Source organism: Arvicanthis niloticus, chromosome 16 (assembly GCF_011762505.2).
Source record: "Arvicanthis niloticus isolate mArvNil1 chromosome 16, mArvNil1.pat.X, whole genome shotgun sequence".
Taxonomy (NCBI): Eukaryota; Metazoa; Chordata; class Mammalia; order Rodentia; family Muridae; genus Arvicanthis; species Arvicanthis niloticus.
The window spans coordinates 38,954,962-38,982,845 of NC_047673.1; the positions used below are offsets into that span (position 1 = coordinate 38,954,962).

At 40.8% G+C, this 27,884-nt stretch overlaps 2 protein-coding genes across 11 annotated transcripts in view; one reads left to right on the forward strand and one right to left on the reverse strand.

The window, feature by feature from the left end:
• The window catches only part of Tenm3 (teneurin transmembrane protein 3), a 604,001-nt gene extending 603,369 nt beyond the window's left edge, over positions 1-632 (reverse strand). For all 10 annotated transcript variants that reach the window (XM_076914147.1, XM_076914146.1, XM_076914145.1 and 7 more), the window contains exon 1: positions 570-632. The gene's annotated coding sequence lies outside the window, so the exon portion shown is untranslated. The remainder of the gene's footprint in view (positions 1-569) is intronic.
• LOC143434642 (uncharacterized) lies at positions 72-27,330 on the forward strand. The gene is made up of 6 exons (XM_076913820.1): positions 72-363; positions 422-944; positions 2,153-2,238; positions 4,932-5,021; positions 22,744-22,803; positions 27,159-27,330. Exons 1-6 carry the CDS (start codon positions 72-74, stop codon positions 27,212-27,214), a joined length of 1,107 nt encoding a protein of 368 aa, XP_076769935.1. The 3' UTR covers positions 27,215-27,330.
• The last annotated feature ends 554 nt before the right edge of the window (positions 27,331-27,884 follow it).

Sequence of the window (27,884 nt, forward strand, 5' to 3'; positions counted from 1 at the left end):
CTAGTTCCTTCACTCCTTGGCAACTTAACAGTCTGGCAGTTGGGGAAGCTTCCTCTCCACATTCCGGGCAAATGCTGACATCCAGCTCTCCCGGAAGTCCCACTGGAGCTCTCCAGATACCTTCCCAGAGAACCAGAGGTTGTGTCCCTAACTGGGTAGCACCCCCAAAGAGAGAGCGAGGTCATCTGCACTCCTTGCTCCCCACAGGCTCCTCGGGAACCCGGGAACCACCTTCCTCGGGGAACCCAGAGAGTCCAGAGTTCCTGAAACCCTACCCCGCGGCCAGGTGGGAGGCACCGCCAAAGTTCCCACCTGAGCCTGCAGCCAGGGGTGGCAGACGCGAGGGAGGGGCGGGGACCCGAGGCCGGAACCGGGACTCCAGATCTCCGAGAGTCTGCGAGCTGGGATGCTCCACCAGTAGGACTGGCCAACTCGCAGCCGCCCCTCCGAGCGGCGCCTGGGAGAGGGAACCGCGTTTCCCTGCTCGCTCCCGGCTCGTCCGCCCGCCCGCCCGAAGCCCGGGCGCTAGGACCCCAGAAAGGAAGGAGGGCGCACGGCGCCGCACTTACCGCGCTCTGCTCGCCCGCGCAGCCTGCTCGCCCGCTCGCTCCCCGGCCACCGCCGCCGCGTCCGCCCCAGCGCTCGCCGGGCCAAATTCAAAGGCGCCGGGCGCGGGGGAGGGGGCTCGGGGATGGGAGGGGAGGGAAGGGGAGATGCAAGTGTTACAACTTCCTCCGCTGCCCACGGCCCGGCGGCCCGGGGACGCGGCGAGGGGAGGGAAGCGCGCGGGCGCCAATGAGTTCACTTTCTTTTTCTCCCCCGCGCGCTCCCCCTCGCGCTTCTCGCCCGGCCCCTCCAACCTCCTCCACCGGCCAGAATCCCCGTTTCTCGGTCCCGGGAGTGGGAGGATGGAGGAGGCGAGAGAGGAAGGAGAAAAGGGAAAGGTGAGCAGGCGAGCAGGGCGCTGTGCCAGGGAGCAGCATCCAGGACCGTAATTGTGGGCAAGGGCGGGGGACGTTCTGGGCGAGTGTGCCCGAGACCAGGCGCGTACACGTGTGTGTGTGTGTGTGTGTGTGTGTGTGTGTGTGTGTGTGTGCGTGTATGTGTAAGAGAGGGGAGCGGAGCCTACCATGCGCTTCCCTGGTGCGGATCGCGGGAGAGCCCAATCACAGGGCGAGCTGGACCTGGCTGTGATCATTTATAATCCTTGACTCCTCCGCTCCGCCACTTGTCAAGATGACAGGTACTTTATTTCTTCTTCTTCTTTATTCAAAAAATGAGATTCCCGGTTTTCTGCTTTTTTTCGCTGTCAAATGGGATTTGCCGGACTGAACCACGTCCACACTGCCGCCCCTCCCTCCATCCCTCCTCCCAGCCACGCCGGGTACGAGGAAAGCACCGAGGCTCCCATGCTGTGACCAATCAGTGTATCTACTACTCTCGCCGTGATTTAGGGGTCATCCATGAATAACACTTCATGCTGATGAATGGCTCTTGCCGGCTTTCGGCTCTGATGAGGGGTCTGCTGGCCGCTGATTGCAAACACTAATGAACTTACAGCGCCATTTGAAATTCACACGCACCAACAAAGTGAGGGGGTACGTGTGTGGGAGTCTGTCTTTTTCTTCTCTGGGTGACCGGGAGGAAGACCTGGGGGAAGGGGCGGGTAATTGCCTTGGACTTAAGTGGAAACACTTCTCTGTGTAATCAAACCTCTAACCTTCTTAGAAAACTACTTTTCTTGATCTTCCATAGGGTGGGCATTTCGGGTCAGCTGAGTCACCCGAGGAGGTGGGAGTCCAAGACACTGCCTGGGAAGATGGATTCCTAGACAGAAGGGTGTAATTAAGGATTGCCACCCCTGGTAGGCGGCCCGCCCTTGACAGAGCCTCTAAAAATGACCTGCGCCTTTCCTTCCAGAAGTGTCCTCTTGTCAGAGACCGAAAAGCGCAAATGACCTTCGGACTCCGGCACGGGAGGGCTGCACTGAACACTTAGACTTCCTCACAGACCCCAGCTCTGCCCTGTTTAGAACAAGTGTCCGCCCCCAGGTTCAAGTAGCTGGACCTCCAAGGAGTACCCATGGTCAGAGGCACACTCAACAAACCTAAAGCTCCATCCCCAGTCTGTTTCTCCTTTTTTTTACCCGCAGATTAGCAGCACAACACTGCCCCTGCCACACTTGGTTTGCTGTGGGAGCCGGAAAAACTTTACCGCCCTCCAGGACACTGCCACTTTGTAAGTTTCTGCCAAAACTCAACTCCAGGAATCTCCAGCCCCAGGCCCTGCCCCCACCCTCACCCTTAGCTGCGGAAAGCCCACCTGGGGAGCCCTTTTTTACTGCCCAAAGCTCTACTTTTGGAACGTCCAAGCCTAGGACTTTACAGAATCACGCTCTGGCTCCCTGCCTCCTGCTACCTCCAGGCTCCTTTCTGTCCGCGGGAGGCATTGGGTTCTGCACCTTGGACTGTTGCACCAATGAGGGTGTAGCTCCTTGAGGATCTCACAGACGTTCCCTGAGACCAGCCTGGAGCCAACAGCAGCTGCCCTGAGCTACTGTTAGCAGCTGACAGAGGGAACGGACTCCAGCTGAGAGCCCTTGGGTCCCACCTTCACTGCTTCACTGCTAATTTCAGAGCAGAGGACTCCACTAGCCAGTACCTCATTTGTCTTAGCCGGAATTGAAGATATTTGTATTTTTAACTACATTCAAAAGAACAAATCTAGCAGTTAGGCAAACATGGAAAAGCCTGGACCTTTCTAATATTCCCCCCCCCCCCCCATTGACAAATTTGTCAATTTAGCGTGGAATTGACAAAGAGTCTGTGAACTCGAATTATTGCATCCACTCCCATGGCTCCGGTTCCCAAAGAGGCTAAGCCACTGAGTGCACGTCTGGGCTTTGCAAAGTCTTGGCAATAAGTGAATTGTCAAGACCCGGCTCCACCAGCATTAATGACTCAAAGACCCACGGCACGTCTTTCGGGAACAATCTAGAGTTGCCCTAGGATGGCACAGCCTCTTTCCTGCCACATGAATTTCACACTTCAAGAAGACTAAGGCAGCAGACTCTACAGATGAATTACACCTTCCTCTCTTCATTATCGTAAGAAGTTTGTCAATTATGAATGTATGGCCCCAGATATCACAAGAAATTCAAGTAAACTCCCCCAAATTAACATCCTTGACCCGATCATAAGCAAAATCTGAGGTCGTTTTATAAGTCACCTTGTAGCTTAGCTCACACACACACACACACATTTCAGGAGTGTAACTTATAATTGTCCAAGAAGCAAAACCCCTTTCTTGCTCTTTCCTGTGCTGATGTCTAGAGTACACAAGAAAGATGCACTACCCCAACCCTAAAGATGCCGAAACAGAATAGTTGTGTGTAGGGGGAGATGGGGGCGAGCACTGTTTACTTCAGCCCTTCTTCCCTACAACCCTCAGTATGGTTAACGCTGCTGCTGATAAATGAAGAAAGGAATTATGGAAGTCATACAATGTAGAAATGGTAGTAAATCTTGGAGCCCACTTTCCAGTTAAGTGATATTCAATGGTTTTCACTAAATATTGCTGAAATTTCATACTAGTGGATGCGCTACAAACACACACACACACACACACACACACACACACACACACACACACACACCCCTCTAGACACATCACTATAAGCTCTCTTTGCTTAGTGCCAGGCTTTGCTGGTGGACAAAGCATGCAGGTGTCTGGTCAGCATTTGTCAGCTTCTGCAAGGCTCAGCCTGTAAGTAAGACAAGGCAGTCAGGGTATGTGCATTTAGCTTGATTCTCCTCTCCTCTCCTCTCCTCTCCTCTCCTCTCCTCTCCTCTCCTCTCCTCTCCTCTCCTCTCCTCTCCTCTCCTCTCCTCTCCTCTCCTCTCCTCTCCTCTCCTCCCCTCCCCTCCCCTCCCCTCCCCTCCCCTCCCCTCCCCTCCCCTCCCCTCCCCTCCGCTCTCGCTCTCCTCTCCTCTTTTTTGCTCTTCTCTCCCTTCTCCTCCCCTCCCTCCTCTTTCAGAAGTTCCATCATTTGAGCCCCTTAAGAAATGTTGATGGGCAAAACCAGCCGGTACCAGGTTTTGTGCTCCAAATGCATCCCTAGAAAGCAGTGAACCTGCTTGATACTGACCATCCCAACTTTGCCTTGTGGCTGAGCTGCTGTCAGGGGGAGGGAAAGATGGTGAATTGCTCACTTTGGCAGCAATAAAACCTGGACTAGCAGAAGAAATGCAAGTCTTTGCTGCCTGTTTTGGCCTGCACTGCAAACTGCCCAGGGTGGCTGGAGACTATGTGGTCTTAGCAATGCTGATCTGGTCTATTCATGGGCTAATGACAAGGAACAGGCTGTATTACATCTCCTTCCCCTAGCCTCCTCTTGTTGCCCTGTTCTTAACAAGCACTTAAAGTTGACTAGACCCTCCAGTTCCCTTTGGGGTTAGGAAGGGCACATCTGGGCCATCAGAACTAGACTAGAGTACTATAGGGCAGTCTCTTGACCTCTTACAAAGTCAGAGCAAAGAGGCCTCTGCCCTGCTACTCCAACTCCCCACATGCCAACCTCTACCACATGTTGTGTCTTTGGCCAAGTAAGGTGATGCCTGCCCCCCATGGAAGCTGTTGTTTCTCTTGTCCCACATCTAGCCTGTAGCTAAGGGGCCTGGAGGGCAGGCTGTTCCCACCTCCTGATGGGGAGCAGGTGCCTCCAAAGCACACTTTCCCTTTTGACTTGGGAGTCTTTCAAGTACACAGAAGGGGAACACTGAGCCATGAAGGTGTGGGGTTCTCTTGGGAGAGTGAAGACATAACTATAGTTTGAAGGTGTTCTCTGAATTTACTCCTTCAGCTTTAGCCACAGAGACTTGACTGTCAGGCTCAGACTAAGTTTCTAAGCTCTACCACCTCTTCCACTTAAGGGATTCCAGACACTGAAGAGCTGACAGAGATGACATTGACAGCTATAGTTCAGACACTAGAGCAACCAGCTCACCTTTTGAAAAGTTCAGGTAAGTCAACAATCCACAGGCATCCCCAAGGGGTTATGTTTCAACTAGAATAAGAAATAAGTGGATGGATGGGCCTCCTGGATCTTGTAGAACAAGCTAAAGGCTGGTGGTCCCTGAGACAAGTCTGAGGTCTAGGGACCTGGCATCTTGTCTGTAAATCATTTTGCAACTAGCCAAGCATGCAGTCTGCAATAATCCACAGCACTAGAACTTAAACTTGATACACGAGTCTCTCAAGTACCCATCAAAGTGATTATCGGGCTATTTTCTCCACACACAAAAAATAACTTATTTCCTTTGGCAATTGGTCCGGGGGAAACGAAAACAAATATTCTAATTTGATCAAAGTTATAAAAAAAAATGACCTTTAGTAGTAGAAAATATGCTTCCATTCCTTTAATTAAAGCAACAAAGGCTTCCCTCGGCAGCCACAGTTTGGAGCCGTGGAGTAAGCTGCTGATTGGACAGCACATTCCTTTAAATTGTGTTGCTGAGCAGAGTAAACAGAGCTTCCTGTGGCTTTGACCTTTGGTGTGAAGTGGGGCACGCCCCCTAACTGCTGATACAGTTTTGCTCAAGCATCACAAAGGACCCTAAGGTCTAGGAAGGGTTTTTGTCTACCAAACCATCTTTTAACATGAAGCACCCTCAGTTTTACATTGCCCTTGAACAAGTGTTGAATGCTTTGCCCTGGGATTTCACATGGAAGGATGGACTCTTCATCATGAATAGTTATCAGAGACTACCTTTTAAGCTCATGCTTGTTATTAAATGAATGTGTTTTCGTAGGTACTACATTATAGCATATGGGTGAATACACTGGGTTACATTTTATCATGCATTAATGACACAAAAGGACAATTTGGTAAAGAAAACTGTCCATTAGCTATGTCAGGGTCTGGTTTATGAATTAACTTGTCAGTATAGGTGAAAATATAGGTATCACATTGTCATAGTTGACTACTAAATGAGCTGGGCATGTTCAGAAAAGCTCAACTCTTTCTCCCACTCTTAGTACCTCTTTAGCTGGAGTAAGCTTAGCCCTGGAATGCCTTGATCTTAAAGCACTGGTTAATACTATTCTCCCCAGCAGGGTTTCCACTGTGCTTTCTGTGAGTATGTGTAAGTGATGGTCCCTGTTTGTTGTTTGTTTGTTTGTTTGTTTGTTTGGTGTGGATTCTTCCCAGCAGGCGTCACAGTACTAGAGAAATGAAATTTTTCATCCTTTAGCTGACAGATCCCAGCTTCTGGGCTAGCCTGGAGAACATACTTAGTAAATGTTTGAACCAATGAATAGCTACAACATTAAAATGATTTTTTTAAATTACATTATGTTATTCTGACTCTTCTTTTAAAAATTGGTATGCCATAAAATAAGTGTACCCCCCCCCAAATTTATGTATTATATATTTTTCTAATTCTCTGACAATGTCTCTTTAATGGGACATAGTTATGAACTGCTAGGGTGTCACCTCTGAACTAGCTTGTCTTTCCTTAGAAACATAACCATAAGCAAAAAAAAAAAAAAAAAAAAAAAAAAATGGGAAAAAGCAAAGAGTAAATTTCATTTTCCTCCCTTGCAGAAAACTGCCATTTTTACTGAAAATTTGGGGCAAAGGCCATAAGCATCGTAGCAAGGAGATACTCTGAGGTATTTTCTATTTAAAGTGACATTATTATAACACCTTTATTGCCTCTGGACTTTTAATGGTCAGAAGTATAAAGCTTATGGTGGCTACTTTGCATTTCTTCAAGACAAGGATTCAGCTGGTATTGGGGAAACAATCTCTGTTTGTTCCTGTCTGCTCAGGACGACTGTTTCTAATTGATCTGGCATGGAATTTAGTTGGAGATGTGTATGTGGCAACCACAGAACAGCGCCTGTGTGCTTTGTAAAGTGATAACCGCGTGGGCCTCATTGGAAACATTTGAGGATTTTTTCAACATTAACCTGGGTTAAATTGAACTATAAATCCAACTCAAATCTATACATCCATTCTGACAGATTCATCATCACTTTGGATAGACTCAACCCATGCTCCTCTCAGATTAATAAAGATAATGACGGAAGATCACACGTGCAAAGGGTCTCAGCGATAAAGCACCACCCTGTTATATGTTATACTGTTTAAATGCAAACTGCACATATTAAACAGATATTTTCTACTGCCATTACTTTCAGCAGAATAGTTTTTTTTTTTAAATAATCATCTCTGGGTAAAGAGAAGGGATCTATAGTAAAATCTATTTCCTCTTATACTATGTCCAAGCACACTCTGCTATCGTCAAGAAGATTTAATTAAGCCAGCTCAGCTGAGCTGGAAAGCAAAGTGGCTGGAAGTAACTGCTTATGGAAACATATTCAGGACATATGCAAAATAATGTATTTACTATTCTTCATTTGGGGATTTGAGCCACCAGGAAGGTTAAAAGAAAATGCAACATAATTCTGTCGCCTCCTTCCCCAATTTCTGAGTGTCAAATTTTGGCGCTGACACTTTGTTACAGATAATAGTACTAAGTTCTGGATGTTGATGGCCCTTCCCTTGCAGCTTTAAATTGCCTTGAAAAAGATACAGTTTCTTTAATTAAAAAAGCTGCACAGAACTAATCCCTCTAGCTGAAAAAAGAAAAGTTTTAAGCAATCTTTTCTGCTCCGTGAGAGAAAGGCAGACAATACCATAACAGATCAGAACCATAAGCTATAGTGTGCAGCCAGGGGCACAGCAGGGAACTGAATACCGCTCGGCTGTGTCATTTTTTAATCCCCCATCCCAGTTTTCCCCGTCTGACCTCATGCTGAGATGAAGTTATCAGAGAAGACAGCTTTCCTCTCACCAATGAATCCAACCCTGGATCTGTATTATCCTCAGCAGATCAAAACACCGCTTTCATCAAATAGCATTATCTGCATAAAAGGCATGCAATTGCCCGATAATTTCACCCAAACTACACTATTCATTTAAAGGACAAGAAGAGAAATTAATTCATTCCTTTTGGGAGGTGGCCGAGAAAAGTGAGACTCCGGGAGAAGCAGAGGCTGGAGAAGCTAACTTATCCTCTTTGCTCATGGGAACTTTTCTGTTTTTAACACAAAATCCCAAGAAGGGGTCCATTTCAAAGTGTCCCCCCCCAACTCCCGTGCTTTAAGATTAATTGTTGGAGCAATTTGGTGCAGTTTGAGCAACAAAAGTGTAAGCTGTGTAGAAAAACCGTCAGTGGGAAGTGACAAAGCTCGCTGATGTCATTAACCATGCTTCCGTGGACCCCAATAAAAACATCATATCTAGTAAAACTGAAGGAGCATAAGAATTAGCTGGACAACTGGATGGAGTTTAACGTAGCATCATACTGGGAAGGGGGCTCTCTTGCTGGAAGATCTTTCTGGAAGTTCTGAGAAGCTTGGATTTCTACAGTAGGGAGACAAGCCTTTGAGTTGATACTTAGAAGAACATTTAAAAACATAAAAACCCTTAAGATAAGCAAAATTTCATTAATTAAAAAAATTACTAATGCTCCTTCAGCTTTTAGTTCCTAGTTTAAACCATGCATCACTTGCATCATGGGATATGTAAGCTGTTACACTTGACTTCCTTTGTAGAGGATTCTAACCCTTAATTAAATGAATTCAGTTGTTCCGTTCAAGGTATCATGAGGCGTTAGAGCAGTCAGACAAACCCAGTGAGGTCAAGTACATGGAATTATGAAGAAGCACTAAAGCCATGGGTGTGGGTGACCTTGAATGTGTATGTTAATATCCTAAGAGTATTGTTACTCACTGTAATTTTAGTGACGTAGCTTGAGATTGAACTCTTTGGTTCAGACTTCCCAGAATTGCCTTTGTAAACTTAGTACATCAGGAAACTCAGCCTATTCCTTACCCTTCCATCTCTCAGACAACATCCACATCCACACACAAATGGTTAGGACAAATAGTTGGGACTGCTTGCAACAAGAATAACATAAATGCATATCAGCACATCACACGGGAGCCTAGGAATGGTCCTGACTATTCCCAAGACAGGTACAGGAACAGGACTTTCTCTTTTGAAAGAAAGAGTGGTTTTAGTAGCAGTTAATCAGAGTAGAATATATGTCAGCAGTGGCATCTTAATTCCACATATGTATTCAATAAAATACATAAATGGAATTAATAAATAGGTTATTTTTCCACAAACCACTTCCCTGAAGCTACAACTTAATACTGAACCGCTCTGAGGCTAAATATCTGTGTAGCTGGATGGTCTGTTGAGTAGTAGGGTTCAAACTCATGTTTCCAAAACGCAACCTCATGACATACTAATTATATGAAATTTAATGTGATTAAGCATTAAACGATGGTATTTCCTTGAATTTAATGACAGTCCTATTTTCATGTCAAATTTGATTATAAGAACCAGTGTTCAGAGGGAACTGTTTAAAATCCCAAATCATTAACAGATCATTTAGGATTTTGTCTCAGATCAGAGAACTTCTTGTCTGTGAAAAATCAACTGCAGACATATATATGCAGAGAGGTGACGTCTATATTTTACCTATGGATACTTGTGGGTGGCTGATCTTAGAAGTTACAGTTTCCTCTGAAGATGCCTGGGGGGAGGTGTTCCTGCACTGCTACTTTCAACATACATATTCATGATGCACTCCAGTACATCATGGACCATTACATCCATCTGAAATGGGTGCAAAAGGCAAACAACTTCCTTAAGGCTTTATTAGACAACACAAATACAGTGATAGTTGGATGTCTTCCTCCTCTTCCTCCTCCTCCTTCTTCACTTTCAGTCCAAAGTTACGTTTCGTTGATACATAATTGATTTCTCTTAAAAATCAGACTCGGATCATCCAAACATTCCAATTTCAGTCATAGGAATTTGTAACTGAGAGGGCAAAGGTAACAGGGTTGGTCCTTGTTGTAAAGGAGATATCAGAAACATCCCTTTTCTCTGAGGAAAAGCTTTTTAAACAATACTTTAAAAAAATTCTATTTACTTGTGTGTTGGAGGTGGGCAGAGGCCAGCTTCCACGACTCAGTTCTCACCTCATACCACGTGACCACATGTGACCAGGAGACTAACCTCATGTCATTACCGCTGAGCCGTCTTGCTGGTCGAGTAAAGACACTAAATCTTTGGTTCACTTCTAATATGCTAAAATAAGCTTGATTTGGCCTGTCACATGATAATTTCTGTAACAAAGAATGATGTCGATGAGAGCCAGTACACGGTCAAAGGCTCCTGAAGGAAAAACTAACTGCTGTGGCCGTGGGACTTGATACTTAATTTCTCGAATTCAGATACAGCTCAGATTTTGTTTGGTTTAGGGAAAAATGTGAGAAGCCAGCCAGGCCTTCCCAGAGCAGAATGTAAGAAAGAAAATTCTAGCCCAGCCATCAAATCCCTTTCGGTGTATATTTAATGCTTTTCTCCTAACCCTAACCTCTACATAGCATTTTACACACACACACACACACACACACACACACACACACACACACACACACTCTATGAAAGGGCAAAATTCACCACCCTCCTCTCTTTTATCCTTGGATAAGATATCTAGAAGAGCGGGAAAGTAGGCCATGAGAAGATTACAAACTAAGAGTCTATAAAAGAAGGAATATATATATATGTGTGTGTGTGTGTGTGTGTGTATGTGTGTATAAATATATATATGCACACACATAAACATTCATACATATAAACATATATATATACATAGACATACATATATATACACATATATATGTACATATATATATATGGAGAGAGAGAGAGAGAGAGAGAGAGAGAGAGATAGAGAGAAAGAGAGAGAGAGGAGACAAGGGAGAACAAGTGTTCTAGAAGGAAGACAGTTCCTGTGGGACCCCAGGCTTAGCATCCTGCTCTAGCTAAGGTGCACATTTCTGCTTTGAGTCTCTCCACACCAGTGAGAGGATGCTAGACCTTGTCTCAAGAATTTGCCCTGTCATTTGGAAACTGGAATTAAATCAGGCTTGATATAGGTAATATTTATTTTCAAACATTACTAATTATACTGGATTTATTGAAGTTTTTTGTTTTGTCTTGATTTTAACTAATGTCTCACTTTGTATCCCATGATTACCCAAAGTTTGATATGTAGTCCAGGCTAACTCAGACTTACAGGAAGCCTCTGGTTTCATCCTACGAGTACCGTGTCTTGTGGGCATTAGCCATCACATCAGGCTATTTCCATAATTTTGAAGATAATTTTACAGAAATTTGAAGGTTATATTGATAACAAGCTGTAAAAATCTGAAACTATTTTAAAGTTCTTTTATATTTATTAATAGTATATGTGTATATGTATGTCTCTCTAGATTGTGTGTGTGTGTGTGTAAGAGAGAGAGAGAGAGAGAGAGAGATGTATGTGGGCATTTGTGCATATAAAGATCAGAGGACAGTTTTACAGAGTCTCTTCTTTCCTCCCACATTTATGTTGGTTCCAGGGATTGAAATAAAAATATAAGACTTGCCTCTTTTGTTCATTGAATCGATTGGTTGGCCCTTACAACTTTTACTCAGATATATTTTTATTAGATTATTATATACTTACATCATTCCTCTTTTCTTTCGTTTCTCCAGCCCCTCACATATACCCTCTCCTCTTGCTTCTCTCTCAAATTCATGTGCCCCCCTTTCCATTAATAAATAAATACAATCTGCTCGATCTGTATGATGATGCTTGTATGTGTATGTTTTCAGGGCTGACCATTTGGTACTGGATAACCCAGTAGTGTGTTCTTCCCTGGAAGGTATTTTCTAGAGCAATATTTTTAAGTGTAACCTTTAGACCATCCCGTCATAGTCACCTCTGAGGAAAGCTTATATATCATCCTGGGCTCTATGTCAATTATACAGAACCAGAATCTCCAAGGACGGAACCAATACATGAACGTTACAAATCTTCTAGAACATTCTTAATGCTTATACACAGAGATTAAAACATATTGTCCTAGGCTAAATTCTATAGTAAACTAATTGAGCGTTTAGCTTTTATCATTCTCCAAACAAAAAGAGGTCATTGCAAAGAAATCCACTTACTAATTCTTACAATTGAGAGATTACCCTCTGAGAAACCAAAGCTCACAAGGAAAAGAGGGTGAGAAATTTTACTAGAACAGTGGTTCTCAACCTGTGGGTCATGACCCCTTCAAGGCTCATGTAGCAGATATTCCATGTATCAGATATTTGCATTAGGAAAATTACAGTTAAGTAGCAATGAAAATAGTTTTGTTGTTGGGGGAGACCACAACATGAGAAACTGTATTAAAGGGTCGCAGGGTTAGAAAGGTCGAGAACTGTTCCAGGGAAATTTAAGCTGAAAGCTCAGTGCTACTTCAAAATCAGATTTTAAATCATGCTAAAGTGTAGTAGAGTGACTAACTTAGGAAAAGGGATAGTAGTCTTTTGTTTCTCTCTGTCAGAACACTTTCTATACATTGTGCTGACTGGAGTATATCACATAATTCTGTGGTCAAGTTTGTGCTAGGACACACAAAGCTTTGGGGGTCAATCTCCAGCATGATAGGCAAAGAAAAAAAGAAAAACAAGTTTTGCTCATTTTTCTGTTCAATGTTATGTCTATTATTTAAAATTATGGTGGTTTTAAATGAACTTTTAAGTAAATACTAATCTCATTGCAAGAAATTAAAGAAGTTTATGTGAAATAGAATGGGAATCAACTCAACACACATGCTTTTCAAGAAAATTTCAGAAAAAGACTGTCGAAAAATTTAAAGATGCACCTAGACGCCAGGTGCTTTTCAGTCAGCATCCAATACTCAGGTGACACTGAGCTGTACAGCCGTGCTCATGCCGAAGGCCCTTGGATTTTGTTTTAAACATAAGGCATCATTACTACACATCCCATCACAGATTCCTTTTGTAATTGCTTCCTTCTATATGATGTGACTTCAACAGGAAGCATTACTTGGGGTTATCATCCCATTCCTGCATACACTGTGAATAGAAAGCATTTATTATAAGTAATGAAGAAAATATGCAGATAAATCCTTCTGATCTGTCACTAGTACCCTGCCACACCCTACCAAGTCCCCATGTCAGCCACCCCCCCTCCTAATCACATTTATAATATGAGTTTCTGTTAGACAGATAGATAATTGGCAGGTGGATAACATGATGGATAAAACGTACCATACATTATCTCAAACAAATCATTACAAATGTCTCTCCACACAGTTATTTAATGTCTTCCCCATTTTAAAGTTGAGAACACCAAAAGGGTGAAGAATTTGTCCAATGTCGGTAGAACCAGGCCAAGTAACTTGGTTTTCAAAGCTCAAACACATAAACAGTAATGAATATCTCCAGGAAAAAAACAGAACTTGTTCTGATAACTTTATTTATGCACAAATAGATTCATCCGCTGAAGTGAAAACTAGAGTTTAATGAGAGAGAAAGGTTTTTTTTGTTTTGTTTTGTTTTTTTGTTTTTTTGTTTTTTTTTCACAGTACTTGAGACTGATGCCTCGGCCCCACGTGCACTAGGTAAGAGCCTCACCACCGAGCCACGGAGCTGCATTTGCAGCCCAGAACCACACAAAGGAACTGCCTTTTTGGGTTGTTGTTGTTGTGTGCTCTGTGTTTGAAGCTGTAACTTCAAATAATTGAACGTGACAAAAGTTTAGTTCCCACTGTGCCTTAGCACACTTACCCGTTTTTATGTGCAACCCAGATTTAGAATAAAATTGCCCAAATATAACACATTTTTAGATCTCTTTATCTTGTTGCTCTAAAATCATTGTTGCTCTCAGTTAAAGTTACACCAGCCCTCAGGTTTCACCCTGGAATGACGATTCGGTCTTCAGCAGTTGGTAAAAAACAAATCGCTGTTTTGAAGACAGGCTTGGGGAGAAAAGAAGTACTTGTCAGTCTGGTAAAGAATTTCCGAGAGGGCTGTCACTGTTCCAAAGGCCTTTAGGTTCCAGAATCTGGTCATCTTTTTCAAAGCATCAGGAAAGTTAAACAGGGTAGATTGCAAGCTTACTGCTACTTGGAATCACAGATCATTAAAAACTGTCTGTTAGAGGGCACCTTGGGGAGCGAGTGGGAATGGCGATGGTTTCTGTGTGGTAGCAAAGCAATAACGAACTTGTCTAATCACTTCCGGTGAACAACAATAGATCATCGTGGAGGGAAAAAACAAAAAAAACAAAAAAACCGCACATCTGTATCGGCCCCTGCGCATCCGTTCTTGTGACTTTTAATGGTCTCTCTCACATTTCCTCATGTTGCTACAGACTACCCGTGGCTCTTGATAAAGACATAATTTAACACACACGACTGAAATCAGAGTAGAAATTAAACCTGATATTTTTTGTTCCTTTGGTTGAAACGACATGTTAATGATAAGAATCTTAATATCAAACACAAACATTAAACACATTTTAATTTTAATGGTGACACCATATTTTGTAAGTGGCAGAATTAGTGTAGAGAGGCAGACTCATATTATATTCATAAACAGGAAGAGAAGTGATTACGGCTGTGCCTTGCTTTATCCATTTAAGTTTCTCATCTTAACAGATGCATATTAGTGCAGCTCAACGTATTTTGCTGTGACGTGCAGTGACTGATCAACTGTTAAATGATTGATTATACTGGTCACATTAATTTTACATGTATGGGCATGCCATATGTTCAGGGTTAAGTTGTAGAAAGCAATCCCTTTGTCCGCTCTTCACTTCCTCACCCCCTACCACATGTATATTTTATATTTACATCAACATGGTTCATAGAATAGAGAGTGATAGAAATAATTAAATTCCATTTGGTTTTGCAGGTGGCCTGGTCATAGCTATTCGGTATTTTATATCACTATCTTGTCTAACAAAGGGGGTACTTAGTCAAATAACACTTTCATGTCATCTTGGGGTTAAAATTGCCACATAAAAAGGACTAGAAAGTCCTCTCCATAGACTCTCATCTTAGCTTTTGAAAGCATCCAAGGAGATGGTGTTATTAAACTTGAAAGGTTTGCATTTATGAGTAGTATAGCCTGGTTTTGTAACCAGTAGTTGTTCTTGCCTTTCAACTTGCCCAGCAAAGACCAAAGTCTCCATTAAGTATTTTAATTATCAGCAAAGACCAAAGTCTCCATTAAGTATTTTAATTATCGACATACTACCATGGCCAGGAAATGCGTTGCTACAACCTTGCAACTTTGTCTTAAAGATTTCCTCACACAGACACACAGACAGTACACAGACTTAAACCCACCTCCAAGGGGTCTTCGGAAGTCCTGGGGTAGCTGCGTAAGCCTGGACGAAAGTTTCCCGGTCAGGGAACCAAGATGAAAGGTCCGGGACTCCCCAGAAAGGAGTCCACTTAAGTCACAGGATAGCACGCACCCAAAGGACACACGAGAGACCGTCTTGCTGTAAAGCACATGAGGTGGTTTATTAAATCAGAGCTCTGGGCCAGCCCATAACCCCATATCTCACATAGGGGATAGAGGGACTGACCTCGTGGCTCAGGGGCATAGCGCTTATATATGGGCGGGGTAGGGAAAAATCGAACTTTCGCACGGGTGCACAGGATTGGTTGTTTTACCTCTTTTGAACACTAGTAGGCCGTACCATGGGGCAGGGTGTAGTTCTTCCCTTGGCCAGTCAGTTTCTGGGATGTTCTTAACAGGCCTTTGTACTGTAACTCCCCCCTCCTCTGTAACTAATTAGATGGACCCAAACCTGCTGGCAGGTGCTTTTCTGCCCAAGGTCTAAGGCGAAAAATTTACACATATTTCATAAGATGGACTTTATAATTTTTCACTCTACAGTAACAACTGTTCAGGTCGAAAGACAAAGGAGAAGGATGCCCAGTTATAAATTTTCTTTTCTTCCTATGACATTTAATACTCAGCCAGGACTGAGTCTCCTCAGTCAACACTGACTGCCTTTGAAAACCTGCAAACTGCGTCTCTTGACTAAAGAGAGGAGAATTCTGGAAAAGTAACCTATGTGGACTTTACATGAAGTCAGCTAATTCTCGGGTTGCTTAAGTGCATGGCACAACATCTTGGTAGCTGTGATAATGAACAAATGGGATTAACTGGCTCTAAAAAGAATTGTGATTTGTATGCGCATAAGTTTGATCCACTTAGCCCTACAAGTGTATATCAGCTATGGAGTATCTTTCTGGTTCTCAAAATTTGTCAGGAGCATCATGAGAGGACTCTTCTCCATGTTCATCTGGGGAAATGCCTAGACATATTGTTTAACTCAGTATAAAAAATTTATTTACAAATGCTGTACTTTAATTTTTGATGATTTTTGTATCTTCAAATATAAAATTCTGAATTATACATTGCTCTTACAGTTATTATTTCTGAGACCATGTACTCTTTATATCATGTTTAAGGGGAAAAAGCACTTGTTACTCTTATATTTATATAAACTACTACAATATAATGTGAGTCAGTATACTCTTCTGCTATGTTTGTATTTCTTTGCAATTTAATGATTAGAGTAGAATGTATACAACAGCAGTAACATAGGGTTGTAGGCTTAGAAAAAACACAGATATATTAGTGGATCTTTAAATACCTATGCCTACATACATATGTGATAACACACACACACACACACACACACACACACACACACACAGTTCTTCTATATTGCTTTACAGCTCACCTGTATTCTAAGTAAACCAAGCTACAGCTTTTTGGTAGTATAAAGGAGATGTTTTTACAGATCCGTGGGTGAACTTTATCTTCTTCTTAAATTTAATTTTACTTAATACATATTCACACTTTGTGCAACTCAGAAATCTTCGAGGCTCATTGCATAAGGTGCAGTACTAACCTGTGTGTGGCGTCAAGCTTTGGCTTTTCTTCTCTAATTACCCATCCTTAGTACATATAGCTTTTATCTTCTGGGTTTGTTTTTTTTTTCCTTGATGGGTGACCTACTGTATTTTTCCCAGGTAGTGGTTTTTAATGATGTGACTTACTATATTCTAATATACTATACTATATAATATATATTATTATATATATAAAATATATACTATATAATATATATAGTACATAATATACTATAATATATAGTATAGTATAATATATAATATAGTATAATATAATTATAATATAGTATAATATTATACTATAATATTATAGTATAATATAATATTCTAATATACTAATTTTGCTTACTATATTCCCCAACTTTTAAATCATACACCTTTTACATTTCTGGTTTTTCACTTTTCCAAAATTCTGAAGGATACATATTGATTGATCTCGTAAAGCATACGTACGTCCATGTTTTCTTGTTCTTCATATTATACGTTATGTAGTATTAATAGGCTTCCTGTCTGTAGCATACATATTCTAGTCTAAATATACTTTGTACCTAATTCAAATCCTTTAAACACACAGTTTAGCTACTGCTCACTTCGCTTTTTGACTATGCACACCAGCAGCATTTCTATACGTTGTATATGACATGAATGCAAAATGAGTCACAGCTTATGTACTGGGTGGAGCCTGCTCACTGTAACCTGGGGACATAGCCCCTATTCCCTATATTTCCATTTGCTTTGTTGCTAAAGATCTTTCTGGGTGGCCTCAAATTAAAGCATTTTTCTCCCTTGTGACCTACTATAATTTTTTTTTTTTGTAATGTGAATAATTGGAACGACAGAATTAATTTGACTATGAAAATATGAGGGAAAGGTCTATTACATTTTACTGAAATTAATTGTCAATTTTATGAAACTGGATGGAAAGAGAAAGCCAAATTTTATAATGTCAAATCAAAGTTAATTTCTGGAGTTGATTTCTTAAGTTTCTCAAGGTTTCAACAAAGCGGCGGGGATGGAAGGAAAAAGAAACAGTTATGATATAATGATCTAGAAGTGTCAATTCATAAAAGAAACAAAACTTCTATTCAAGGTACACATTGTACATAAAGATTTCCAAAAGGCTCAGGTTTACTAAATCAGTTCTGGATATGGATACCCTCAGATGTGAAGTGCCCTATGTTGAAGCAGAGAATGATGTTTCATTCTGAGGATATGTAAAAATATAGTAAGCAAGGGTGAGTTATTTGGCTTAACAAAGGTGAGTTTCAGTACAGAGAAGGGGGCAGTAAAAGCAATGGTTAACATTGTTGAAAGCAAGGCAGAAGCACCAAAGCTCAAATCATATTAACAAGTCTCATATTGGCAGCATAGTGGTAGAGCATGCTTTAAAGCCTGTAGAAACTCCTCTCCCACCCCCCTGTAGAATAGGGGGGAACGGCTTCTGTTGATACAGAAATGATTTACCATATAAAACAGACTTTCTGATTTTATTTCCTCGGATTATATTCAATGGTCTTTTTGAACCAAATGAAAATAATCAAAGCTTTATTAATAAGATACTGGTTTAATATAAATGAATTACCTTATATAACTGTTCTACTAAACAAATGTATAGTTATTCGTACTATGTACCACTGGTTTCATAGTCACATGAATATACATACACATATAAACTAATTTTCTCACTAAAGCCTCCTAAACATCCCAGAAACAAATTAATATTTTCCATCCAAAACTAGTATCAATTTAATAACTTCATTTAATTCGTCAAACACATCTTCCTTAATTCATGTTTAGTTTTCTTAGTATCCAAATATGGTCACAGCAAAACATATTTTAGCAGAAGAAAATTGGCACCAAAAAAAAAAAAAAAAAAAAAAAAAACCGCCCACCAAAAACCCCACACAAAATACTACAAAATACTATAACTGTTCCATTTGAAGTTAATCTCTTATTCTGAATAGCCTACGTGGCATACTATATAGAACCAATAACATTATTTAAAGCACAATTTCAAAGGCATAGCTTGCGTGGTAAGTTCATTTTTGAGAAAGAGTAATTCAGTAAACTTTACTCTGCTCTGAGAGAACAGAGATCCTTTTAAAAATGTAGCGAGTCGGTTCAGCACGGTCTTTTCCTTTATGTTTTATTTAAAATGTTAATGGAGTAAATCCACAATTCACATGATTTATTTTGAAACACTTTTGTTCAGAATAATGCACTGTAAGAACAGTGATATACAGGCAAAGTCCCTTAAAGAACATGCATCAATTCAGATCCCTTTTGAGGCATATTGCAAATGCCCTCTAACAGGGCAGTGCAACGTTACATAAATCATCTTATATGAAAAATTAACATGACATCAAATATTTATAAATATTAATGTGTATGTTAATATAACCAAAGCTGTAACAAACAATCCTAACCTTGCCAAGTTTCCTAGGACAGGCGCGGCTGATAATGATATCCATTATCTCTGGAGGAACGTACAATTATGAAAGTTGTGTGCAGGATGCTATGTTCTTAGCTGCTTTTAAATTTATCTATTAATGTCTACCATGCAATAGCATTAACCCTTTGTGCACATATTTCTAAGAAACACTAAGGCAGCTCCTATGGATGGATACTTTAAAAGTCATTTTCATTTAATCCCTTACATCGGAAGCCCCCAACTTTTAACATAACTTCATGCATAATTGAAATATAGGGTATCCTACCAATAAATTCTCCTGAGATTGATCTCATTAGCATGTGTTAAATACCACATGTGCATCTGTAGATATATATATATATATATATATATATATATATATATATATATATATGCTGTAGATAGCCATATTTTGCAATAATATATTGGTGATTTGTGGTCATGAAATATAAAATCTATGGCATTACTTTCTCCCAGGAAAGCTCTTAGAAGGATCCCTTCTAATCGCTGTGCGAGTGTGATGATCAGGGCTGTGTGGACAGCTGGCCAAAGCACAGCGGACTCTTCAATCATGCAGGTTCAGCTGCACAAAGTTTTGTCGTGAGGTTCTCTTTTCTTTTCTGGGTTTAGTTCATCCGGCAAGTGTGGTTCATTTAGCCAGTGGTCACTAAAGCAGCGTGGTCCACACAGAAGGAAAAAAAAAAAGGGAGGCCTCTGCAGATCTGCAGATCTGCTTGAGAATCCCACAGGTTTCCATGGATAGAGCAAGAAGATAATAACCACCACGGGACGAAGGCATTTTTCAGCTGAAGATAGTTTGCTTCCCCAAAACAAATCTCACTGTGAATCATTCTGAGGCTGTGTGGCTAATCTATGCCTAAACCAGAACATTCTTTATTACTAAAGTACCTCACTTCTCTTCCCAATCTGTCTTGCCAGTGTCACAAATGCACGTTCTAGGTGACGTTGTAGCTTTCCCTGTTCTGCAGGAGATAGCATCCAAGACCCATAGTGGCTGCCAGAAACCACAGAAAGTACCAACTTTCGTTTTTCTTATACATGCATACCTCTCATTAGTTTAATTTATAAAGGAGATAAGGAAAGATAATAAAATAGATTGTCTGCTAAAACAGGGAGGCTGCATGTAAAAAAAAAAGACAATCTACCCTAAGAAAAATTATATGGTTGTGTTCAAGTCTTTGTCAGCATCTTGTCATGCTTGATTTACTCTGTGATGCAGCACGCTGTCTATGTGGTGAGAGGAAGTGAGGTGATGAAGGACAACAGCATGGTCAGGGGAGGGTTGGAGTAGAGGTGGGGCAGGGGAGGGTTAGGGTAGAGGTGGGGCAGGGGGAGGGTTAGGGTAGAGGTGGGGCAGGGGGAGGGTTAGGGTAGAGGTGGGGCAGGGGGAGGGTTAGGGTAGAGGTGGGGCAGGGTTAGGCTTAGGGTAGAGGTGGGGCAGGGGGAGGCTTAGGGTAGAGTTAGTGTCTGGTTAGGGTTAGGGTAGGGTTAAGGTAGGGTCAGGGTTACAGTAGTGTTAGGGTTTGGGTGGGGTTTGGCTTAGCATAGGATTAAGATAATGTTAGGGGTTAATGTTAGAGGTTAAGGTAATGTTAGGGGTTAAGGGATTAAGGGTAGCTTTAGAGTAATGATTAGTGTTGTGGTAGGTTTAAGACTAGGGTATGTTTAGGGTTACGATTAGAGTAAAGTTAGGATAGGGTGATGGTCTTGTTAGTGCTTGGTTTAGTGTAGGTTTAGGGTAAAGGTAGGATTTGGATATGGTTAGGGTTTGGGTTATGGTTAGAGTTAGAGTAGGATTAGGTTTTGAGTATTTTAAGGTTGGAGTTAGAGTTATGGTAGGGCTAGGGTAGGGTAATGCTTTGGTAGCATAGTTTTCTGGTTATTTTTAGCTATTATCTTTAGGGTTAGGGTTAGCTTTAGTCTGCTTTTGACCTGGCTCCACAGTAGGAGGAGGGTTAGGGTTAGGGTTAGGGTTAGGGTTAGGGTTAGGGTTAGGGTTAGAGTTAGGGTTAGTCTGCTGTTGACCTGGCTTCATAGAAGGAGGAGTGTTTCGTGGTTTGTTTTGAGATGCCCTGGCTCAGCATCTCTGTTTTATAGAGGGCCAGGTACCAAGAGCATCTTCAGTTCACATTCTCAGACAATAGTTGACTGGTAGGTAGTAAGTGAATCCATGGGAAGTAAATGTGGACAACATCAGGGGAACAGACTTCCTGACCCTGGAGAGATCCTGCTATGTCACTATGTCACTAATAGCAAGCTTACCTGTCCGGAGTGAAGTGGAGACATGTGGCTTTGGTGTACTTTAAAGCTTTTTTTTCTTTCTTTCTTTCTTTCTTTCTTTCTTTCTTTCTTTCTTTTTTTTTTTTTTTTCACCTCCAGCATGGAGGATTGATTAGGGGGCACTTTGACTCTGGATAATAATGCTGATTTAACCTACTTTATTCTGTGAATGACTAAATATGGAATGAGTAATGTCTCACACAGTCAAAAATGCCTTCAAATAGCCAACTAGAGACTCATTTTATTGCAAATCTTTAAAACTCTGGTAGACTTTAAATGTGATTTTACCTTAATATACATTTTAGAGCTAATTATTCCAATCAGAGGAGAGATCAATACTTAACTTGCATCATTTTAAAGCGGATCAGGGTTCTGAATGGGATACGACAACAAAGACAACATTTGTGTGCTAGCTGTTACTTTATTACTTCTTAGGTCCAGTTCATTTTTTGGTTATGAGATTTTCAAGTATTACCCCATCACAAAAATAAATACATTTAAGTCTGATCATGTTGAGGCTTTAATGAACATCCTGCAATGTCTCAAGTGTCACTCAGAACAAAGGCCACAGTCTATAACTCTCTAGGTTCCAAACAATGAGACTCCCCATTCATTACCTCTCAGGCTTCAGCCTTTAGTCCCCTCTTTCTCTTTCACTCCGTTCCAGGCTCTTCCTTGCACGTGTTGAGCATGTTGGGTACCAGGCACTGGCCACTCCCCGACCTTGGGGCTGACTCATTTCCTCTCATCACTTTCTCCAAGTCTGCCCTCACATATCTTTTTCTCAATGAGGCTTCACTTGACCACTCCATTTAAAATGACAAACGGCCTGTCTGCCAACCAGTGGTCCTCCTGATCTCACATATCCAACTGTGTTGTGTATTTTTCCATAGCTCTTATTGATTTATGACATCACAGATGATTTACCTGTTCATATATACACATGTATACATATACCCATTATAGATATACAGCCTGTATCTATATTTATATATGTATGTGGGTTTGTTATCCTGTTTTAGGTCACCTCCATAAGGGTGGTCTTTGTTATGTCTACGAGGGAATTGCCAACATCTGATTGAGGCTGGAACACAGAAACTGTACAATAAATAATTTTTTGAATGAATCCATTGTGATTGCAGGAGTTAAGGAAGGCAATAAGACTAGAGGAAGAAAGAACATACAAGAGCCTGAGAAGAGAGGTAAGAAAATGATTTAAAAAATACTTATTGTTTAATTTTGACCAGATTGAGAATATTGCCACTGTTTGCCAGTGTTGGAATGAAAATGGAGGGATTTCTTTGAAGGCTAAACTTCCATGAGTCATACATATCAAGAGAACAGACCTTACAGCCTCCCAGATGCAGGACCTTATCATTTCTTTGAGTATCTGGACCTCCTTTAGAAGTGTTCATTGGAAATGAAATGTGTGTGTGTAGGGGGGTATGTGTGTGCGTGTGCATGTGTGTGTATGTGTGTGTGAGTGTGTGTGTAGAAACAATAACTCACTGGACTCACAAACTGTGGATTATATTCATCTCCAAATTAGTGTTGCCTGACAGTTTGCAGTGTGGGGTGTAAGTTGAGTAGAAATCTTCATTTTGTCATAACAAGTAAAGAAAAAAAACTCAGCAAAAGAAATATGAACAAATTTTCTTAGACCTCATAAGGAGGTGAAGCCACAGGGAGAAACTGGCTTTCAGTTTTTGGAAAACAGATGAGCAAATAGCAAGCATCACAGTTCAGAGACACTGACTGGCAGAACTCTGAGGAACAGCTGAGCTGTGACTGATGAACTATGGGAAGCTCAGAACAGACAAATATGCGAGATGAGCAGAGCCTTCAGTCATAGGGAAGTCACAGTTTAGTGGCTGGCACCTCCAGGAGCTGTACCAGGTCCTCATGATAATCACAAAAGAATTATTGCCTCATGCTTTATGCTGACAGGAGAAGGATTTGTTCTAAACTATGCCAGACCTTTGAGTTCTTCTCAGTAAGTTCTGTCCTTAGGAGAAACTCTTTTGTGAAAGGTGAATGTCTTAGCGTTTCATCAGAGCCTTGGCTACTCGCAGGGAGGGGAAATAACTTCCACAGATCTTGCAGCCATCTTTTTCCATAGAGTAAAGGTATGGGTGAGGGAGGGGTGGGGAGGGAGGGTTGGGAAGCTCTGGTGAAGTTCACAGGCTGGGACACACATTTCCTAAAAGACAGACCTAGCCACGGGTCTAGGTGTGTGGAATTCTCCCCCTCCTCCTTCACATTGCTAAAGGCCTATATGCAGCACTTTCTTTGTACCAGCATTTCATGTACGCCTTTCAACAAACCTACATTCCAAATCTGACAGGTATTTTTCACACATCTGAGCACAGAAGCAGACATTCTTGACAAAAAATATTAGCAAGTCAAATCCAATGATGCATCAGAGAATCATACACCGTGACCAGGTGGGACTCGTTTTGAGTTACACAAGGCTGGTTCAAAGGTGGATTCATACAGCCCGGCACACCAACAAGCTAATGAACAGAGGTCATGTTGTTATAGCAATAGGTGCACAAAAGATATGCGACAAAGTCCAACACCTATTTGTGATTAGAAGTTGTCAGTTAAAAGGCAGGTGTGGTGGCACATACCCTTAATCCCTGGATTTGGGAAGTGGAGGCAAGCAAATTTTTGCGAATCCAAGGCCAGCTTAGAAAGAAAGAAAGAAAGAAAGAAAGAAAGAAAGAAAGAAAGAAAGAAAGAAAGAAGGAAGGAAGGAAGGAAGGAAGGAAGAAAGAAAGAAAGAAAGAAAGAAAGAAAGAAAGAAAGGGAGAGAGAACAGAAGAAAGAAAGGGAGAAAGAAAGAATTGTGACTAAGTTAGAGAATGAAAAGTATGCATATATAAATTATATGTAATATACACATATATGACACTACAGCACACATCATATAATGATGAGAAACTTGAAGCTTTCCAACTCAGTACTGCCTCTCAATACTGCACTGTAACAGGGTTCAGGGAGTCCCAGCTTATGTAACTAGGTAGGAAAAAGAAATATAATGTATACTGATAAGGGATGAAGGAACAAAACTATCTTTGAATACAGATGACGAGATAATTTATACAAAACAGCTAAAAGAAAGCTATAAAGCACTTCCAGAAAGTAATGCCATTATAAATGATAATAATTTATGTAGGAAATAATGCTAATATACAAAATTGCTTCTATATTGTTCATTGGCAATTATCAAGTAGAGTTGGAAACTAAAGTATTGCCATTTATATTAATTCTTGAAATGGTACTCTCTAAATTAATATTAATAATAATTAATAATAATAGTTGATAATTAATATGATGTGAAAACTATAAACTTGAATTAATGATGTCAAGTAAGAATTAAATAGTTTCCATATCTAGATATTATGATTTTGACTTTTATTATGTACATACATTTGCCTATCTATCTATTTGTGTGTGTGTGTGTATGTGTGTGTGTGTGTATATACACCCATGCTAAGGGATGGACTTCAGAAGACAACTTTCATGAGTCATCTCTTTCACCATGTGGGTTTCAGGGACTCAGGTTCTCAGCTTTGACAACAAGCACCTTTATCCTTTAAAAGCTACCTCACTGGCCTAGACTCAATGATTTGAAAGGACCAGCCTTTTTTTTTTTTTTCTCATCTTGATCTGCAGATCAGTGCATCCTCAGCTTAAAGCTCAGCAACTTTTTTTTTTTTTTTTTTTTTTGTGGATATCAACAAAATGATCATAAAGTTTTTATGGAGAAGCAAAGACCTAGAATGGCTAACTCAGCATTCAAGGGGAAGAATGGAGTCAGAGGTCTGGCGTTACCCAACATCAGGACCTCCTGGAAAGCAGCAGTGATCAGTGCAATGTGGAGCTGGTAAAAGAATAGGGTCAGTGGGACTACACTGTCCAGAATTAGATCCATGTAACTACACGCTAATCTACAACAAAGAAACCAGGGGCATTGGGTTAGATTGTCTTAATAAATAGACATTTGTGTGTAACAGATGAATGTAGATACACCCTTCCTCCAAATTAATTCAGAATGGACTTAAGACTTAAGTGTAAATGCTAAACTATAAAACTTCTAGAAGATAGCAGGGGAAAATATAAATGATATTGTCCTTGGTAATGCCTTTATGTATAACACTGATGGTATAGTCCATCGCTTCATCAACAAATATGCCAAACAAAACATTAATAAACTGGGATTAATTACTATTTGAAAAACTGACCTAGAAAATACAATCTCAAGAGAATGAGAAGATAAGTTACAACCTCAGAGAAGATATTTGTAAAAGATATCTCTAAAAATCAATGCCTAGACATGTGGGAAGAACACCTAAAACTGAACAATATCAAAATGAACGCCCCACCCAAGAGACAAAAATGCTAACAGTCCATACTAAACAGTTATACATATGTAAAGTTATGGTATATAAGATGTTCAAGAACACGTTACCAGACAGTTGCAATTAAAGGAATAACTAAGTATCACTGCACACCTATTAGAATGGCCAAAGTACAAACCTCTGACAATAAAATTACTGATGAGAATATGGAGTATCAAAGCCTCTCCCTCCTTCAGTTGGGAAGGCGAAATGATATAGCCCATTGGAAAATAATTTGTAAATTCCCTATCAACCTAAGTGTACCTTATCACCAGATCATCATTCCTTTTGGTATTTGCTCAAATGTGTTGAAAACTTAACACACACACACACACACACACACACACACACTTGCACACATACTTCCATAGAAATATTTATTCATAATTACCTAAATGTAGAAGTAACCACTATACCTTTAAGTTGGCAAATAGAAAATTGAATGTGACACATCTAGGCAGTGGAATGTTACTCAGTGGTTAAAAAAAGAGCCCAGACAAAATGTGAATATACTCTACTAACTGAAAGAAAGCAATCTCTAGACTACATACTATATGATCCAAACTAAATTATACTCCAGAGAAGCCTGTGTGGCCAGTGAAATGATCACTAGTTGCCATCAGAATAGAAAAGGGAAGGATGAATAGGTGAACATGAAGATTTGGGGGCAGAGAAACTACTGGGTATGACATTACAGAGATGGATAAATGCCATGCCAGGATACTTTTGTGCACACTCCCTGGTCAAACAAAACAAACAAAACAAACAAAACAAAACAAAAAAAAAACAAAAAAACAAACAAACAAACAAACAAACAAAAAACAAAAAAAAAGAAAGAAAGAAAAAAAGAAACAAACAAAAAACCAAAACCAACCCCCTACCAAGACTGAGCTCTTAGTTAAGCAGTCTTTCAATGGTGCAGTTACCGTGGGCTCTTGAACTAAACCAAATCTATTGTATTTTGTAGCATTGGTTTGGGGAGAGTTTGTGTCTTTGTGGTGCTGATGTTATATCAAAGTCTCTACCCTTTTATTTCTTAAAGTTTCTATCAACTTAAAACTTCTGTGAAAGTGAATGAATAGTTTAGATGGGGGAGGGGCTCAGGGATCACTGGCCTCTCATTTTCTTGGGTTGACCCTCAGTTTTCTTATTAGGAAAGTTGAGACGTGAAAGACCAAGCAGAAGTGTTCCTGTCTCGATGGTACTGTGAACTGGAGAAGCCATAGGAAACCAAAGGACTCGAGAGGGAACACTGCTACTGACAACTCGAGTCCACCATACATTGGTGAAAGAAGATGAAGACATTTTACTAACTTGAGCCTTTTTACACAGGGTGGGGGTGGGGGTGGGGGTGGGGGTGGGGGTGGGGGTGGGGGTGGGTGCACAGCTTAAACCTCTGGAACTTTGTTGAGTCGCTGAGGGTTCCTAAGCATTTTCTTAGCATGGAGTTCTTCTTTTCAGCAAATCGTACTTCTCATTGAGTATAGGATTAAAGCAATCCTACAGCACTAACATTTCAACGGTTGCAGATGGAGCCCAGTACGTAAAGGACCCCCAAAGAGTGGTTACAACTGGATAATAGCGGCTTCAAATATTTAACTTTCCATGAATAGTTTCTGAAGTTTTGAAGGTTAGGCACTCCAAGGCCTAACTTCTCCACCCAAGGATGTAGGAAACAATTCACTGATGATGTGTTTCTTCAGTGACCGGAATATAAACATGGGGAGACTGTTAGGACTCATGAGGCAGAACTTACAGACTTTGTTCATCTATGTTATATATATAAAAATAAAACAATAGATTGTATATAAAATATAGAAAAAATAGTCCCACTTATTATTAGTTTTACTTCTTGCAATTTCATAACAGTGGCCTAAAAA

Bases quoted from the DNA above. Each gene is read 5' to 3' on its own strand.
- LOC143434642 (XM_076913820.1), top strand. From the start codon at position 72: ATGCTGACATCCAGCTCTCCCGGAAGTCCCACTGGAGCTCTCCAGATA. The intron at 945-2,152 runs GTGAGCAGGCGA...TTTTACCCGCAG, and splicing joins AGGAAGGAGAAAAGGGAAAG to ATTAGCAGCACAACACTGCC. The intron at 2,239-4,931 runs GTAAGTTTCTGC...CTTCCACTTAAG, and splicing joins CTCCAGGACACTGCCACTTT to GGATTCCAGACACTGAAGAG.